This window comes from Moschus berezovskii, chromosome 8 (assembly GCF_049115385.1).
Source record: "Moschus berezovskii isolate FMDL1 chromosome 8, NW_MosBer_1.0, whole genome shotgun sequence".
In the NCBI taxonomy this organism is placed as follows: Eukaryota; Metazoa; Chordata; class Mammalia; order Artiodactyla; family Moschidae; genus Moschus; species Moschus berezovskii.
The window spans coordinates 45,219,052-45,237,595 of record NC_142467.1 but is presented as its reverse complement, the minus strand read 5'-3'; the positions used below and the strand labels follow the sequence as shown (position 1 = coordinate 45,237,595).

Sequence of the window (18,544 nt, the reverse complement as noted above, 5' to 3'; positions counted from 1 at the left end):
GCTTTAGCAGGCTTTGGTCCTGAAACATGCCAAGGATGTTCTTACCTTTGGGGCTTTGTGATTGTTCTTTCCTCAGCCTGGAACACCTTGCCCTTAGATATTTGCGTGAATGATTCATTCTGGTCTTGGATCAAAAAATGTCTCTTCCTCAAGGATGCCTCTTGACACCACCCAGTCTGAAGTTGCCCCCATAATACCCTCTCAGTCTCTGTCACACCCCTGTTTTTGTTTTATTCATAGCGCTTGTCACTAACTAAAATGATGGTGTTTGTTTTCTGTCATTCTCCTCTGGAGTGTCCACTGTATGGAGCCAGGGCCCTTGCTGGTCTTGTTCACTCTTACTTCTCTAGGACCTGAAATGGAGCCTGATCTATAAGGAAGAACTCAGGAGATAACTCATCTTTAGATAAGCTGGCTCTAGCCAGCCAGTGAGCTCACGTAATCTTAGAATCTAGCTGAGGAGAAGACAGAAATTGCTCAGCCAATCAAGCTGTAATCTTGCAGACACAGTTATGGTTGTTTTGTGTAATTCTCTTTTTCTTCCCTGTCTAGCTGAGTCCACCTCAGGGCGAGGCCAATACCTGAAACGCATCCGATACCACGGCAGAGGTCGCTTTGGGATTATGGAGAAGGTTTTTTGCCATTATTTTGTGAAGTTGGTGGAAGGCCCTCCACCTCCACCTGAGGCACCAAAGACAGCAGTCGCCCACGCCAAAGAGTATATCCAGGAGCTTCGCAACCGGACCATCATTCACGCTCTGTGATGGGACTATTCAGACTCCATGGTGTATATGTTTTACACTTATTTCTTAAAACCAACAAAAATTAAAGACAAATGCTTTTTATGAATCGTTATTGAAATATGAAGTACCACTGCTGGTTTTATATGAATATTTATAAAGCTCTGTCCATTTCTTGAGAGCCTATGGGTATATTTTACGTATTTGCAACTAGGAAGGGGAAATCAGCTTTAAACATAGTGACAGACTATATAATTCAGAAGGCTTTTTTGAGTACCGTTTGAAAGGGATGTTAACTTCGTAGCTAGTGCCCTGCAGGTGGTAGTTTTGATACCGGACTTGAGTAGAAAGTTATAGGATAAGAAAGCTTGTCCTTATTATTTCACTTGATTTTTCTCTTGAGACTAAGGGAGGGGTGGTGGAGGGGAGCCTGCCTGCATGTTGTTTCAGTGCAATATTTTAGAGCATTCTGTGGTTCAGTTTTTCCTTTCACTGTTGGCATTGACTAGTGGGTGAGGGTTTATAGTATCCTTTACTGTTTTAGCTGAAACTTGAAATTATAGGAATTTATTAGATATACTAATCTAAAACTCCAAAAATCATTTAACTTATAGTTTATTTTCCTTAAATTACTGTTTTTATGTCTCCTTCCAACAGTGCTTTCTGTTGCTTGGCTATCTTGTTTAGGGTTGATTGATTTTTCAGAGTGAATTCAATTAGAACGAATCTCAGCCTTGCATTCTAAAATCAGGCAGTAGATGGCACTCACTTCCCTCTTGTTAGCAGAAATTGTTAAGAGTATTTAGCACTGCCTGCTTCTTGTTAGGGAGAAGGCAATGGCAAGCCACTCCAGTACTCTTGCCTAGAAAATCCCATGGATGGAGGAGCCTGGTAGGCTGCAGTCCGTGGGGTCGCTAAAGGTTGGACACGACTGAGCGACTTCACTTTCACTTTTCACTTTCACACATTGGAGAAGGAAATGGCAACCCACTCCAGTGTTCTTGCCTGGAGAATCCCAGGGACGGGGGAGCCTGGTGGGCTTCCGTCTATGGGGTCACACAGAGTCGGACACGACTGAAGTGACTTAGCAGCAGCAGCAGCTTCTTGTTAGACAAGAGGCACTCTGTCCACAGCCCTAGTCCAGTGTTTCTCTAATGTTTATATGCAGAGGAAGAACCTGGGGTGCTTATTAATGCAGACTTCTGGGTCCCTCTCCACCCCCCTCCCCCAAAGATTCTGATTCACTAGAAATCTGTTTTATATAAGCACTTCCAGATGATTCTGTTTTCGGGGACTGCAATTCGGGTGGAAGAATGTAGCTTCAGTACCATGTTTCAAGGTGGCATTAATAATAGCTACTATTTATTGGGACCTCATTATTTGACATGCTCTGTGCTATATTTTACAAATAACTGACACAGTTTGTAAATATTGGACTATGATTTAAACTCTAAGTTTAAGTATCTATTTATGCATACCTAATTTGCAAAGAGTTGACTCACTGGAAAAGACTCTGATGCTGGGAGGGATTGGGGGCAGGAGGAGAAGGGGATGACAGAGAATGAGATGACTGGATGGCATCACCAACTTGATATACATGAGTTTGAGTGAACTCCGGGAGTTGGTGATGGACAGGGAAGTCAGGCGTGCTGTGATTCATGGGGTCGCAAAGAGTCGGACACGACTGAGCGACTGAACTGAACTGAACTGAATGAATATACAGGCTTCCTTGGTGGTTCAGACAGGAAAGCGTCTACCTGCGATGAGGGAGACCTGGGTTCGATCCCCGGGTTGGGAAGATCCCCTGGAGAAGGAAATGGCAACCCTCTCTAGTACTCTTTGCCTGGGAAATCCCATGGACAGAGGAGCCTCGTAGGCTACAGTCCACGGAGTCACAAAGAGTCGGACATGAGTGAGCGACTTCACTTTCAATGAACATACAGGAATATTTCTAGGCCTCTGCAATTAACCTAATGTATGGATAAAAAAAGGCAGAGGGCTCAGTGAATAAGCCACTGAGGTGTAGGGCAGATTCATTCTGGGACCTAAGATATTATAGCATGGAAATAACACTGGAGTGGTGGAAGGCAAACTTTATTCTAGTTTTGGCATAATCACTAACCAGAAGGAGGACTCTGGGCCGGTCTCCATGCTTGGCCTCCGTTTAATTTACCTAGAAGATAAGAGGCCCAGAGTTGTCTGGAGAACACCTTCAGAATCACTTGAAGGGCTTGTTAAAATATCCAAAACCCTGGGCCTCACTCTCCGACTTAGTGAGTCAGGGTTTGGTGTGGGGGACCAGGGGTTTGCACTGGTAACGAATGCCCCAGTGATGTGTGGCTAAGAATCCCTGGACCAGAGGGTCTCCAGGCTTTTGGGGCAGATGCTCTATGAGTTTTAGTCTCAAGAGTTTTTACTTCCTTGGGTGTGACTGAAACAGGCCAGGTGGTATTGTGGACTTCGTAACTATAAATTGCATAAATGAGGATGCTGCTTCATCAGGCTGTTAAAACTGTTTTGAAATAGGTAAGAACAAAACATCTTGGAGTCTAATGAAGAACGTTTGCTTGTAATCTAAGATTCAGCCTTTATTTGGAACTGCTTCTGGTATGTTAAAGTGTACTAATTGCTAACCTTCAGGACTGGGTACTGTTTTAAACATAGTGTATACATTATCTCAATGAACCTTTCCCATTGTGACTGTTGCTAAATACATCTGGTTAGTTTCCATGCTGAAATTAACTTTACATGGTTCAGAAACTGATGTCTTCTCTTTAACAATATCTGAATGCTTGTAATTTCCTTGTTTTTCCCAGAGAATTATGATAGATTTAAACTTTTTTTTGTTAGTGTATAGCACATTCAGGAGGGCTTTGTAGGTGACTCAGTGGTAAAGAATCCATCTGCCATGCAGAAGACGTAGGTTTGATCCCTGGGTCCTGAATATCCTCTGGAGAAGGCAATGGCAACCCACTCCAGTATTCTTGCCTGGGAAATCTTGTGGACAGAGGAGCCTGACGGGCAACAGCCCTTGGGGTCACAGAGTCACACATGACTGAGTGACTAAACAGCAGCAACAACAGCACATTCAGGAATTTCACCAATCACAAGTTTAGCTGAATAAATGATCAAGTGATGAACATACCCAGGTAAGCAGATGAAGAAATAGAACATGGTAGCAACCCTGGCTCTCCTTCATGCCCCTGCCCTGTCACTACCCACTTCTCTTCCCAAAAGTTAGCCATCACCTTGGCTATCATATGATAGATTTTTTTTTTAAGGTAAGCTTTTGTTTTCTTCAGCTCAATTTATTGGGCAACCATTATATGCCTCGTGCTGAGGATACAGGTAGTGAAAAAGGAATTAACCCCTGCTTGTGGAGCTCACACTACTGGGAAAGGAGGAGTAATTCAGTGAGTCAGTAATTACAAGTGTTCACTGTGCTGAGTGTTATAAGAATAGAGAAATGGGGCTTTGGGAGTAGACATCAGGGCACCCTGGAAAACTGCCTTTGGGTTTTGGGGAAATTAATTTTAAAGAGATATAGTGAGGGAAAAAGATAAAAATGAAAAATGTCATACAGATCAATAAAGGGTTATGCTGTCAGGCCAATTTGGGTTTTGTTTTCAACTGTATGAATGTTAGGACCACTTCATCCTTCCAGAAGTTGAAAAGTATATAGGATGTGTGATGCAGAGGGGAGTACACTGTCTCTGGAGCTGACTCCGAGTTATCAAACTGTGAATGAGGCTCCAGCTAACCCTGAGGGGAGGGACATGTGTAGTGAGTATACTGCGGACATTGCAAAATAAAATGGATGTGTTTCTCCACAAGTGATGAAAATGATTGGAGTTTTTCCATGGATTTCATTTTAATGCAGAGGTTGTAACAATTTTAGTTGATTAAGAAGAGCTCAGTCACATGTGTGGGTTTAAAACAGGAAAGGTTTTGGAGTGGGTGAACTTCCAGAAAGATTCTGAAGCAGGACAAAATTACATAGATGACATTATTAACACTTCTAGGAATAGGCCCCTCTTCTCAGCCATTGTCTGATGTAACTGTCTAGGGTCCAATCTCTGTATGAGATAGGTTTTAGCCTTTAGTCTTAAGCAGACTGGCCTACTGTGAGTTACGTTAGTATACAGCTTAGGATGTATCTGTTATGGAACCGCAAATTCATTGGACTGAAGAGAAAATATTGGTAAGTGAATCATACTTGTGCACTCAAGTAAAGTGTTTTTTTATGTTTATTCAGTAGGGACTGAATGAATAATTATTTTCATTTAACGGCCCAAGGAGACTCATAAAAATTTTACTCTGCAAAGTAAGGGATGGCAATATTAATATCAAATGAAGTGGAATTTAAGGAAAAGGCATAAATGAACCTAAAAGGGTTGTTTAATGTACATTGGGAGGAACACATTCTGCAGTCAATTTGAAGCCATTTCTAAACCTTCTGAAGCTCATCTTAAAGTTTCAAGTTTCCATAGTGGATCCCAGCATAAGAAAATCTGATTTAAATGATTTAAGTTCATTTTCTCTATCTGGCCATAGTTCTTGACTCTTTTCCTATATTCATGCTCTTTACAGTGTGACTTTGCAGTTCCTCTTATTGCAAAGTGGAGTCTCTTCTGACCTCTTGAATCTGTGCTGACTTTCTAATAGCATGAGGCAGAAGTGACAGCTTGCAGGTTTTCAGCCTTGTCTCTCTCTGCTTCCTTATTCTTATCTTGGATCTCTGCTTCTCTGTGTAAACAAGCTCAGGCTGATGTGCTCAAGGATGAGAGACCATGTGGAAGAGAGATGTGGGCCCCAGCTTACAGCCAGCCAACCACAAAACACATGAGAGAGCCTAGCAAGCATCCACATAGCTGCTGATGCAACGAACACTGATGACAGGTGAGAGTAGGTAAACCAGCACAAACTGACTTGAAGGACTCGTGAAGAAATTAGTAAGTTCTTATTAAGCCACTGAAGTTTGAGGTAGTTTGCTACATAGTAGTAGCTCTAATAAATATTTCAAACTTTGTACTCTAAGGAGAATACCAGTCTTTTCAAATGTCTGTAATGATTGGTAAAGTTGATTCTACAAATTTTAAATTCTATAGTTGAAGACTCTAAATTGATTCTACAATTTTAATTTTGATTTACAAAGAAGTCCTCACATTCTCTCAAGTAAGAATCATGTACAACACTTTTTAAAATCATACTGCCCTAAAATCAGAAATCTGTTCTTTTTAAGAAAGTTTAAGAATAATCTCCTTGATAGTAAAATGCTCCTTAATTCTTTGAGGGAAAAATGGATATGGACAGATCTTATAAGTTTAATGAAGAAATACAAATGATAAGAATAGATAAGACAGGAAAGCGACCTAAATATCCATCGATGAATGGATGAATATGTGGTACACATATACAATGGAATGCTGCTCAGTCATAAAAAAGAATGAAATAATGCCATTTGGAGCAATATGGATAAATCTAGAGATTATCATACTGTCCTTCCCATTGTCAAGTGAGTCAGAAAGAGACAAATACTATAATATCACTTACATGTGCAATGTAAAATGCAACACAAATGATTTACAAAACAGGAACAGACGCACAGACAGAAAACAAAACTTACGGTTACCAAAGGGAAAAGGGCTTGGGGGAGCGATAAATTAGGAGTTTGGGATTAGCAGATACAAAATACTATATATAAAATAGGTGAACAATACAGTCCTACTGTACAGCACAGGAAACTGTATTCAACATCCTGTAATCATATGGAATATGAAAAAGTATGTGTGTATAGGGATATATGTGTGTGTGTGTATATATATATGTATGTATATATATATTTTGCTGTATGCCAGAAGCTGATATAACATTGTAAATCAGCTATACTTTAATAAAAAAACAAATGAAAATATATGTATGATACAAGGGCATACAAGCTTACAGAAAAAATCTTAAGAATCCTGTGAAGAAATGGGCTGGGTCATTCTATTTCTCTGTATGGTTCTGGATTAGAGTTGATCAAAAGATGAACTTGAGTAATAATTGGGAGGTAGAAGTGATGCTCTCACAATCGTTTTGGCTTCTCAGTACCTGTCACAGTAGTGCCTCAGTGTAAGACACCACACTGGGGCAGCAAGTGTCCCATTTCAGCATCTTGTTAGACTAAGCAGAAGGGAATTGTTATGGATCTTAGCTAGCTCAACGAATTTCTAAGTGGACCCCAGACTGTATAATATGTTTTCCCCTGGTCTGTAGACACCTTCTTCACTATTTTCTGAATCAGGAGTGGGTATCAGTGACTGGCAGAAGTGTCATAAGACTGAACCTTAGCTATAAAGTAGTCTAGAAATTTACTTTCTAATTTTCTGGCCTCTTAAAACATGTCAGTGTTCTGCAGCCAGAGACCACCATGATCACAGAGTTGAACAATTTGGGTTTAATTTTTCGGCAAGGGAGAACACACACCATGGCGGCCATGGGGAATCCTCAGCAAGAGGATGTTAGGATTTGGATTTTGGTGGAGTGATTTTATAGGATTTGGGCTTTGGTTGGTTGACTTTCTAGGGTTTGCTCTGAATTCGATGTCATCAGACAGTGTGGGTGGGGGAATTTCTATGATTGATTATCTCAATACATTTTACATATAGGCAGGGCAAACTTGGGTGAGGAAATAGGTGTAAATAATTGATAAAGAATTAACAGTCACTCATTTTACCAAAGAAAAGGTGTTTGGTATTTTGTGGATGGCACCGCAACCTTGTTTTTGTCTATGCTTAGATGAAATGTTGTGTTCTTGTTTTATTTCGTTTAATCATGTTCCCAGAATGACCTTGTCTGAGTTGGTATTCTGAGAGATGGTTTCTGTTCAACAGGAGAATAACTGTGTCAAGTGCCTAGCCAGCTTCGGGAATGTCAGGGACTGTTCTTTTCTTTTTCAAATACTGGCTGGAAGGAAATTTGAGTAGCTATTGACTAAGCAAATTTGTTGTATCTGCCTCAAGTATCATCATACTTAATGATAACACTTTGGAGTTTCCCACCAAAGTTGGGGACAAATCAATTATGCCGACTATTCATGGTTATTTAATATTTCCCAAAAGTTTAGTCAAAAGACAGAAGACAAAATGAAATAAGAGAAAAATCTTTGGAAAGGAAGAGATGAATTATTACTTGCATGTAACTGCCTCCCTGGGAAACCAAGAAAATCAACTGAAAAATTATTAGAAGTAAGGAGAGTTCAGTAAGTCAGTTGGTTGCAAAATCAGTATAAGTCAATGCTTATGCTTTAAATTAGCAATCATCAGAATATATAATTTTAAACAGCCATTAAAATAGAGACTAAAATAGAAAATATCTAGGAATGAACTTGACATATGAAAAGTATACAGGACTCATATAAACAAAACTATAAAACTTTCCTGGGACACTTGAAGACTTACATGGTAGGGCATACTACATTCTTGGATGGCATAACTCAGTAATTCAGCCATTTCAATTCTAATAAAAATGTCAAAAGTATTCTCTTTTTTATCTAGACAATATAACCCTAAGGTCACCTGGGAAACTTAATAAAGGCTGAAGAATTTTTAGAAGATTGGGAGGTGGCTTATACTGCTAGAAAGATTTTTTATCAGAGCAGCATGGTTCTTGTGTAAGAATAAAAATAGGCCCCAACAGACTTAAGTATATACATTTGGTTTAGGATGAAGGTGAAATTGAAATGTTCTTATGCCTCTGCTTAAAATATAGGAAGCTGCTAATAAGCATGCCTCTTCTGTCCTAATAATGAGAAAATGACATAAACTACAAAATCATTACTTTGCTTGAGCTCATGAGAAAGATGAGGTTGGGAGGCACAGCCTCACTCAGAAGAGAGACAAGCCCCTCTGAAGAGAGATGGGTTTCACAACTGTCTCCACTCCCACAGAGCTTGGGGAGCAGAAACTCAGCCACTGTCCACATGGGAGATGAGATCAGCTGAATTGTAACCCAAACTCCACATGTGGGTGAGCTGTAAATCTGGGGTAGCTGAGGTAGCAGAGGAGTTCCGTCTCAGCTACACTGTCCTCCACAGACTTCCATCAGGTTCTCACCAGAAGTACTGGGGGAGGGCAGGAGACTGGCCCTCTTGAACCCATATCTGAGGTCCAGACAGAGGGAGGCAGTTGGTGGATGTTGGGGACACAAAATGCCATTGGCTTTCCTGGATTTTCCTCCCTGAGGGATCAAAAGCTCTAAGCTTCTGGGGGTAGGGCAGGAAACTCAAGTTGCCCACAGGGTTCAAAGTGATCAGTGGACAGGGGGCTCAAGACCTTGCCTTTTTCCCTGGACAGTGGACTACAGCCTCAAGTCTCTGCAGTGGCAGTCTGTTACTCGGGCAGACGGACCAAAATGTGTTCCTTATTAACTGTGTGAAAAGCATTTGATAACATTGAACATCCATTTATGATAAAAACTCAGCAAACTAGAACTTTCTCAATCTGATAATAGACATCTACAAAAACCCTATGGCTACCGTCATACTTAATGGTGGAAGATAGAATCTATGAGTTGTGGTGTGTCCCTACAATGGGATCTGTTCTGTTCAGTCGCTCAGTCGTGTCTGACTCTTTGCGACCCCGTGGACTGTAGCCTACCAGGCTTCTCCATCCATGGGATTCTCCAGGCAAGAATACTGGAGTGAGTTACCATTTCCTTCTCCAGGTACAATGGGATACTTCTCATCAATAAGATCGATGAACTGCTGATACAAGCAACAGCATGGACAAATCTCAAAAGCACTACAGTAAGTGAAAAAGCCGAACTCAAAAGGCTATACGTTGTATATTTCGTTGACATTCAGGAAAAGGCAAAACCACATGAACAGAACAGATCAGGGTTGCCAGGGGCTGGCAGGTGGGGAATGGGGGATTGACTACAAATGGGCACAAGCGAACTTTTGGGGATGATGGAAATACTCCATCTATGTGTGTTGATTGTTGTGACTACACATGGCGTTTGTCAAAATTCATGACACTATCATAGGAGTATGAATTATATCTCGCGAGATCTGACTTTAAAAAACTGGTTCAAGAAGAAGGTATTATGCTATAAACAGTGCTGAAATAATTGAAAAATCATTTGTGGGAAATTAATTCCTCACATCATCTGATAAGATAATTCCAAATGGATTATAAATAAGGATGAAAAAATGAAACCATTAAAAGCTTAGAAATATGCAGAAAAGATAGGTGATGAATACATAGGAGAGCAAAGTACAAAGTAAAACAAGGAAGTGAAGATTGCCACCTCAGGACAGTGATTATCAACAGGTAAAAGGAGTGTTTTTGAGAAAGAACCCGTTGTAGGAATCTGTCTCTCTCCCTCCTTCCCTCCCTCCCACTCCCCTTTCCTCCTCCTCCTCTCTTCCTCCCTCTGCTCTTCCTCCCTCTCCATCTCGGTGATGTGGATGGCCACTACAGGAGCATTTGTTTTATGATCATTCATCACACTGTGCAGCCTTCTGTTTATATGTGCCATATTTTGTAGTTTTTAAAAAAGGAACCCTTGGGGTCCAAATGTGATTTCCTACGTTTTAACAGGACTTAGGCGCAGAGTCCAAGTCCATTGGTGAGGGTGGTTCCCCTCGTTCTGTTATCAGTTCTCCATCTCCCTTCTAGCGCCCTACCAACCAGAGCGGCCACCTGGTTCAGCACAGGCTAACAGACTCTGGACATGGTAACCAAAGCCAGTTAGGAGAACCTGCGTTGCAGTTATGAGGTGTATGATGAAAAAACAAATGTGGGTAAAATCAATCTGACTTGGAGTGGAGAAAGCTTTTTAGATATCAAAGTAAAGGCAGAAGACATAAGGAAAAGATTGATAGATTTTTTATTACTTCCAAATTAAAGATGATGTACAAATTTAAAACAGCAGAGTAAAACTGAAAGATAACATACAATTGAGGGAAATATTTAAAAAATACATGACAGGGACTTCCCTGGTGGTCTGGTGGCTAAGGCCGTGAACTCCCAAGTGCAAGGGGCCCCGGTTCGATCCCTAGTTAGGGAACTAGATCCCACATGCCACAACTAAGAATTCACACACCACCACAAAGACTCAGTGCAGTCAAATAAAATTTAAAAATGAATATGGCAGATAAAAGGTTAGCATTCTTGAAATACAAAGAGCCCCTAAAATCAATGAGGCCAATACTCCAGTAGAAAAACAGGCCAGGGATATGAATAGGGGATTTTTAAGAAGTAGTACTTCTAAAAATAATTCTTCCTAATCAATAGTTGCACGTTGAAAGTGTGCACTTGTCACATGTCTAATTGCCCAGTATTAGAATGGAAACATCTAGAATTGGGAACTTGTTGAGAATAGAACACTGAAGCATTTGGTAGAAGTCCAGCAGCATTAAAAAAAGCCTCAAAAACTTTTCATTAACGTGTTAATGTTTTCATAATATAGGCACAAAGATATTAATAATCAAGATAACTGGAAATGACCTAAAACATTCCAGTGACAGGAAACTGGCTAGGTTACATTCCTTTTGTGTGCTTGGGCATTTTCTAGCTAAAATGGCACCATTGTGTGACTTACAAAAAAGTCGTCTTCTATTCCAGGAGACCCCACCCCACACCAGGCCTACTACTTGTACAGGCAACAAGTTGGACTGTGGAGATCAGGGCTCTGATACACAAATGATGGTATACTGTGGAGTCATTAGAACACAGTTTTGAATGACAGGGGTAAGGTTCACAGTATGCTATTAATATACAATGTGAAGTGTTGACTAGTTACTAGGTGTTACTTAAAATGTAAATTTTTCATTGTGTACAACATAAGTAATTTTTTAAAGTATAATAATATGCATAGATAGAAAACTAGGGGGAAAAACCCTAGAAGGATGTATACCAGTATTTTTAAGAGTATTATAGCTGGATGAAAAGATTATAGGTGTTTTTTATTTTTCCTTTTGTACTTTCTATATTTTTGATATTTTCTTGGTGGAATGTTTATTATTAGCTAATCAGGAGGAAAAAACAGTAAAATAAAAAAAATCTCATTTAGGGTACTGAGCCGAAGCAGGTGAAAAATGCAGCTTACCCAGGAGAAATGTATGCTTTTGGTTACTTTCATTACCTTGGGCTTCACATAAAAGCTTAAGCCTTATAAATAGAAAAGTCAGTAAGAGTGCGCCTGTTTAGATGATATTTAGTGACAGTGGTGGAAATGTGACCACATTAGAAAGTTGAGATGAGGTTATATGCCCACAGGCCATCCTTGATGCGCAGGTTGTAACCCGAGCAAGTTGCTTCTGACCCAGCCCTGCTCATGACAGATGTTAAGGGGCCAAAGGAAGCTTGGCATGGGTTAAGGGACAGATGGAGAAGGCAGTGGGAAACCCTGACTAAGTCAGAGAAGCACGGGAGCCCATTGTACCCTACACCCAGTTGTTCAAGTGGGAGGTAAAGGCAAAACAGTCTTTAGCAGGCTAGTTACTTTATATCCAAGTTCCCTGTTCTGTTAAGGTGCTAACTGCAAAGTGAGAGTGTTAAATGTGGCATTTCCCTTAATGGTTTGTTTTCCCTGAAGCCAGTGGTGTTATGTGTTGATGGATAGGAGAAAGCCCATGACCAAGTGAAATATACAGTTGTCTCTACCCTCTCTCCCTTCTCTAACATCTCCTTCCACTGCTTACAAGCCTCCAGTGACTCCTCACAGGCTTCAGGACAAAGTGTAAACTCTTCATCTTGGCATAAAAGACCTGCTTTTCATTCTAGCACTGTCGCTCAGCAGACATATTTCAACCTCACAAAGTGGCATTGGTTCTCTAAACTCATGCGGCATGTTATCTCATGTCTGGTGGCATTTATCCTCTTGCTAATGTTAGCCCAATGCCTGCTACATGCCAGGCATTGTGCTAAATGTTTAATATTGTTTTCTGCCTTATAACAATTTTATCTCGTGAACTTGAATATTGTCTCCCGTTTTATAAATGAGAAGCCTGAGGTTCAAAGAAATTAAATAATTTTCTTAAGGGTCACGTAGTAAGTAGCAGCGGAGAAGGCAATGGCAAGCCACTCCAGTACTCTTGCCTAGAAAATCCCATGGATGGAGGAGCCTGGTAGGCTGCAGTCCGTGGGGTCGCTAAGGGTCGGACACAACTGAGCAACTTCACTTTCACTTTTCACTTTCACACATTGGAGAAGGAAATGGCAACCCACTCCAGTGTTCTTGCCTGGAGAATCCCAGAGACGGGGGACCCTGGTGGGCTTCTGTCTATGGGGTCACACAGAGTCGGACATGACTGAAGTGACGCAGCAGCAGCAGTAAGTAGCAGAGTCAGAATTTGAACCCACGTTTTTCTTTTTTTCTTCCCCAAACCACTTGATTGGGGATTTTCTGGCAGTCCAGTGGTTAGGTCTCAGCACTTTCAGTGCTGGCGCCCAGGTTCAGTCCCTAGTCAGGGAACTAAGATTCCACAAGCCATTCATGGCACAGCCAAATTAAAAACAAATAGCAACAACAAAACTCCCCACTTTATTGAGGTATGGCTGACCTATAAAAGCTGTAGATATTTAATGTATAAAACTTGAGGTGTTTTGAGATAAGTACATATACATACCTATGAAACTATCATTACTGTCAGAACTATGTACTAAACTCATCTCCTCCTTCTCCTTAAACCCAGGTTTGACTCCAAAGCTTGAATTCTTTTGTATTTGTGGTGAAATATATACAACACAAAGCTTAACCATTTTAACTATTGTAAGTATACATTTTTGTGTCATTAGGAACATTTACGTTGTTGGGCGAGCATCACCACCATCCATCTCCAGAATTTTGTATCTTCTTCCTCGGAAACTCTGTGTCTTCTAAACATTAACTCCCCATTTCTCCCTCCCAGACCCTGGCAAGCAACCACCATTCTACTTTCTCTATGAATCTGGCCACTCTAAGTATCTCATATAAGAATCATACTGTTTTTCCTTCTGTGGTTGGCTTATTTAGCATAATGTCTTCAAGACTCATCCATACTATAGCATGTGTCAGAATTTCCTTTTCCAGGCTGAACAATATTCCATTGTATCAATATATCATGTTTTGCTTATTCACCCATCAATGGACACTTGGGTTGCTTTACCTTTTGGTTACTGTGAATATTGCTGCAATGATTGCAAGTGTACAAATATCTGTTCAAGTCCCTGCTTTCACTGCTCTTGAGTATTTATACAGAAGTGGAATTGCTGGATCACATGGTAGTTCTATGATTTGTGATGTGAGCATGGTTGAAGATTATAAGCCAGTCATTTTGTAGAGTCTGCTTCAATTTGGACTTGGATTCAGATTCTATGTTTTGACTGGAATGTCACAGACGCTTTTTCTTTTTTTTTGAATCATACTCCACAAGGTGGCAAGTGATATCTATTTGGTTATTGGTATTTTTAACTTTGATTCACTTGATTGTGCTGCTGACTGCCAGGTGAATCTACTGTAAAATTATTGTAAAGTCTCTTTGTAATTATTAAGTGTTTTAGGAGGAGATACTTTGAGACTATGTATGTAGCTCTTTCCTCACCAGTTTCTCACTCACTGAAGTTTAGCATCTTTGATATTTTTTGGTTGAAATGTTACTATGAAGGTTCAGTTCAGTTCAGTCGCTCAGTCGTGTTCGACTCTCTGCGACCCCATGAATCACAGCATGCCAGGCCTCCCTGTCCACCACCAACTCCCGGAGTTCACTCAAACTCATGTCCATAGAGTCGGTGATGCCATCCAGCCATCTCATTCTCTGTCGTTCCCTTCTCCTCCTGCCCCCAATCCCTCCCAGCATCAGAGTCTTTTCCAGTGAGTCAACTCGTCGCATGAGGTGGCCAAACTATGAAAGTTAGTAAGTGGTAATTTTCTAATAACCATCATCATTCCTTTTGCATTTATTATTTACAATAAAGAAATTCCTCTTCTCATTTATTTCTGTTAGTATAGATTCATGAGTACATTATTCACTGTATCCTAATCTGTTGCTATCAGTATTTCATGCTCAAAATTTCCCAGATCTAGCTAGTAGAAGCCATTGCAGGTTGCTTCCTGTGTCCTTTTGAATTTCTTCATCATTGTTTGATGACTTTCTTTATGACATGAAAAGATGTTTCCAGGCTCATCTTATTATTTCCCTGGGCTCAGTGATTTGAGGCGAGCATATTTATCTGTAGAAATAAAGCCACTCCTTAATGTCAAAAATGCAAAAGCAGGGTATTACCAAGTGATTTCACATACTTTCACCGCTGGCAAGCCCCGCAAGTTTGAGATTTCATTCCTGGTTTGTTACCAGATTCGTTAGCCCAATAGAAGACGAGTGTGGTTTCTGGCCAGTTAAATATCAACTGTGAACTTGAGGATCCCTGAGGGGAGCTGAGAAAGGAATTGGCACTGATTTGTGCTGTAGGATTGTTTGGTTTCCTCCAAAGGATACTTGGGGCCCTGCTGGCATGGAGCTTGGTTTAGAGGAAAAGCTGTCTTTACATATTTCTTTCTAATGTTAATAGAAGTGAAAGCATTGTTGTGAAGAGACACTAGGTTTGCTGCTGCTGCTGCTAAGTCACTTCAGTCGTGTCCGACTCTGTGTGACCCCATAGACGGAAGCCCACCAGGCTCCCCCTTCCTTGGGATTCTCCAGGCAAGAACACTGGAGTGGGTTGCCATTTCCTTCTCCAATGTGTGAAAGTGAAAAGTGAAAGTGAAGTCGCTCAGTCGTGTCCGACCCTTAGCCACCCCAGGGACTGCAGCCTACCAGGCTCCTCCATCCACGGGATTTTCTAGGCAAGAGTACTGGAGTGGCTTGCCATTGCCTTCTCCGGACACTAGGTTTAGACTACACCATATGGCAGTGAGAGGCGTTCATCACTACACTGTCTTAACAGCTGAACTGAAAGTAGCCCATATTTTTGCAATGATGGAGAATTAGCCCCTGACTGCCAGGAAACACCCATTGTAGCAGCTCTTCAGCTATGTAATTTAAAATAATTACTAATTAAGTGAGAATAAAATTGAGTCCATAATAACAATAATAATCACTGTAGCATTGGTCATTACCCAAGTTACTGTTTGTTGGAGCGTTACCTAGGGGAAGATGGCTTGCCAAAGGCAGGAAGAATGGCCGGGGAGCCGCTGGCTTCAGCATTATTGCTGAGGTAAGGAATCAGGACCTTTCTGGGGGTGCTTGGCAGCCACAGACCTGATTTTATATTCCATCAATATTGCCGATCTCATGTTGTTTCAAGGAATTCGCTCACTAATACAGCAGGCAACGTGCCATTGAAAACCAAGTGTGGAAACAGCTTTGAGGCACTTGTCAATGGATTTATATCATTGCAGGAGACAACTCAAGCATTACCTGTCTATGACAGGCATCTCTCTCATCAACATCTTGAGAAAAGCGAGGCCCTTTTGCAAGAGTGCCATTGGGTACAAATGTCCAACACCAATGTCCTGCACCAGTGAGCAGGTATGTGAGATAGTGGAGGTGGGACGTGTTTCAGGGCACTGTACAAAGGCCTGTCCGGGTGTCTAAGAAAGTAAACGGTGGAGGCTTTTTGGGTTAAAGGCAGGGTTTGTGCTTACTGTTTTTTGGGTGATTTAAAAGAGCATGCATTCCTTTGTTTATTCACTCATCAGCAAATACATATTTACTATTCACCAGGCATTGCAGTAAGTACTGGGATTACGGATCAAGGCACACTTGGCTGCTAACCTCTGGTGTCTGTCTCCTGGGTGACGAGAGACATACAAATAGAGACATGCAGAAAGGCCAGGGGGCTGAGAAAAGAGCACTTGACAGGAGAGCAGAGGCACTCTTTTTGCACCGTGCCTCTGAAGAACCCTCGAGGAAGTTCCGTTTATGCTGAGGCCTGAAATCTGAGGAGTGTTTGGCTTGCAAAGGATGAGGGGAGAATGTTCTAGGCAAAGGATGAAACCTGGTTAGTTTGAGGATCTACTGGAAGTACAGAGTGTGAGGCGAAGCAGGGAAGTACAGAGTGCGGGAGAATGTGGCACCAGATTTTGGCAAGGTCAGCTGGCTTCAGAGAGAGGAGTGCATGTTGGATCCTGAGTGCAAGGGGAAGCTTGAAGCTGAGGGGTGGCAGGACCCTGTTTAGGTCCAGCTGCTGGTGGGGAATTGCCCAGAGCAGGTGGGTCCAGAGCTAATACAGGGATACCAGGTAGGTGTGGGAAGATACCAGGACTGGTTCCCAGCTCTCTGGCTAGAGCACGCAGGGTGGATGGATGCACTGTATGTTCAGGTGGGAAATATCAGAGAGGACAGCAGTGTCTGGGAGTTACAATACTCAGTTGTTCTTTTAATCATGGCAAGATGCACAGACACACACACGCGTGTTATGCTAAGTCACTTCAGTTGCGTCCCACTCTGTGTGCCCCTGTGAACTATAGCTCGCTGGGTTCCTCTGTCCACGGGATTCTCCAGGCGGGAATACTAGGGTGGGTTGCTCTGCCCTCCTGCAGGGGATCTTCCTGACCCAGGGATCGGACTCATGTCTCTCATGTCTCCTGCATTGACAGGCAGGCTCTTTACCACTAGCACCACCTTGTATGTATGTATGTGAAAGTGAAGTCGCTCCGTTGTGTCCGACTCTTTGCGACCCCATGGACAGTAGCCCGCCAGGCTTCTCAGTCCATGGAATTTTCCAGGCAGAAATACTGGAGTGGGTTGCCATTTCCTTCTCCAGGGGATCTTCCTGACCCAGAGATCGAACCCGGGTCTCCCACATTGCAGGCAGACGCTTTCCCGTCTGAGCCACCAGGAAAGCCCATGTATGTGTGTACCTATGTATGTATGTATATGTACTCTCGAACCAGGGATTGAACACTCATCTCCTGTGTCCCCTGCATTGGCAGACGGGTTCTTTACTACTAACACCACCTGAGAAGCTAATATATATATATATCTCATAAAATTTACCATTTTAACCCTTTAAAATTGTACACTTCTGTGGCACTAAGTGCATTCACGTTGTTGTGCCACCATCACCACTAAACATTTCCAGAACTTTCTCATCTTCCCCATCTGAATATAGCCATTCAACACTAACTATTCTCTCCTCCCCCTCAGCTTCAGGCAACCATTATCCTTCTACTTTCTGTCTGTGAATTTGACTGCTCTTGGTACCTCATATGATCACATAGTATTCGTCCTTTGGTTCCTGGCTTACTTCACTCAGTATCTTCCAGGTTCATCCATGCTGTACTTTATGTCAGAACTTCCCTTTTAAAACGGAATAATATTCCATTGTATGTATATGCCATGTTTTATTTATTCAAATGTTTATTGATGGACATTTGGATTGCTTCCATTTTTCAGCTCTTGTTTATTGCTTGTTATTTAATGCAGTTACAAATATGGGTATACAAGTATCTGCTCAAGCCCCTGCTTTCACTTCTTTTAGATTTATACCCAGAAGTGGAATTGCTGAGTTGTATGGTAGTTCTGTTTTCAGTTGCCTGAGGGGAGTCACCAAACTGTTTTCCATGGTGACTGAACCATTTCACATTGTCCGTGTCACAGTACACAAGGATTCCAGTTTCTCCACTTCCTTTCCAACACTTGTTATTTATTAATTTTTAAAAATAAGTTAAATTATAACTTAAATGATTTAAGTTATAATCTTCACCCTAATGATTGTGAAGTGGTGTCACAGTGTGGTAAAACATTCAGATTTTTAGACGTTATATTTGAGATGCCTGAGAGATATTCACATGGCATTGTCCAGTAGACGGTTGGTTATACCTAGCGAGATTTC

General features: G+C 41.5%; 2 protein-coding genes across 5 annotated transcripts in view; both read left to right on the top strand.

The window, feature by feature from the left end:
* The window catches only part of MRPL22 (mitochondrial ribosomal protein L22), a 42,865-nt gene extending 41,974 nt beyond the window's left edge, over positions 1-891 (top strand). For all 4 annotated transcript variants that reach the window (XM_055430579.2, XM_055430580.2, XM_055430581.2 and 1 more), the window contains one exon: positions 553-891. In XM_055430579.2, the coding sequence (XP_055286554.2) occupies positions 553-764 (212 nt within the window). In that variant the 3' untranslated portion in view covers positions 765-891. The remainder of the gene's footprint in view (positions 1-552) is intronic.
* An 8,651-nt stretch (positions 892-9,542) lies between these two features.
* LOC148777047 (uncharacterized) overlaps positions 9,543-18,544 on the top strand; it is a 125,612-nt gene continuing 116,610 nt past the window's right edge. The window contains exons 1-3 of the mRNA XM_088838542.1: positions 9,543-15,308; positions 15,597-15,922; positions 16,107-16,236. Coding sequence (XP_088694668.1) covers positions 15,885-15,922; positions 16,107-16,236 — 168 coding nt within the window. The 5' untranslated portion in view covers positions 9,543-15,308; positions 15,597-15,884. The remainder of the gene's footprint in view (positions 15,309-15,596; positions 15,923-16,106; positions 16,237-18,544) is intronic.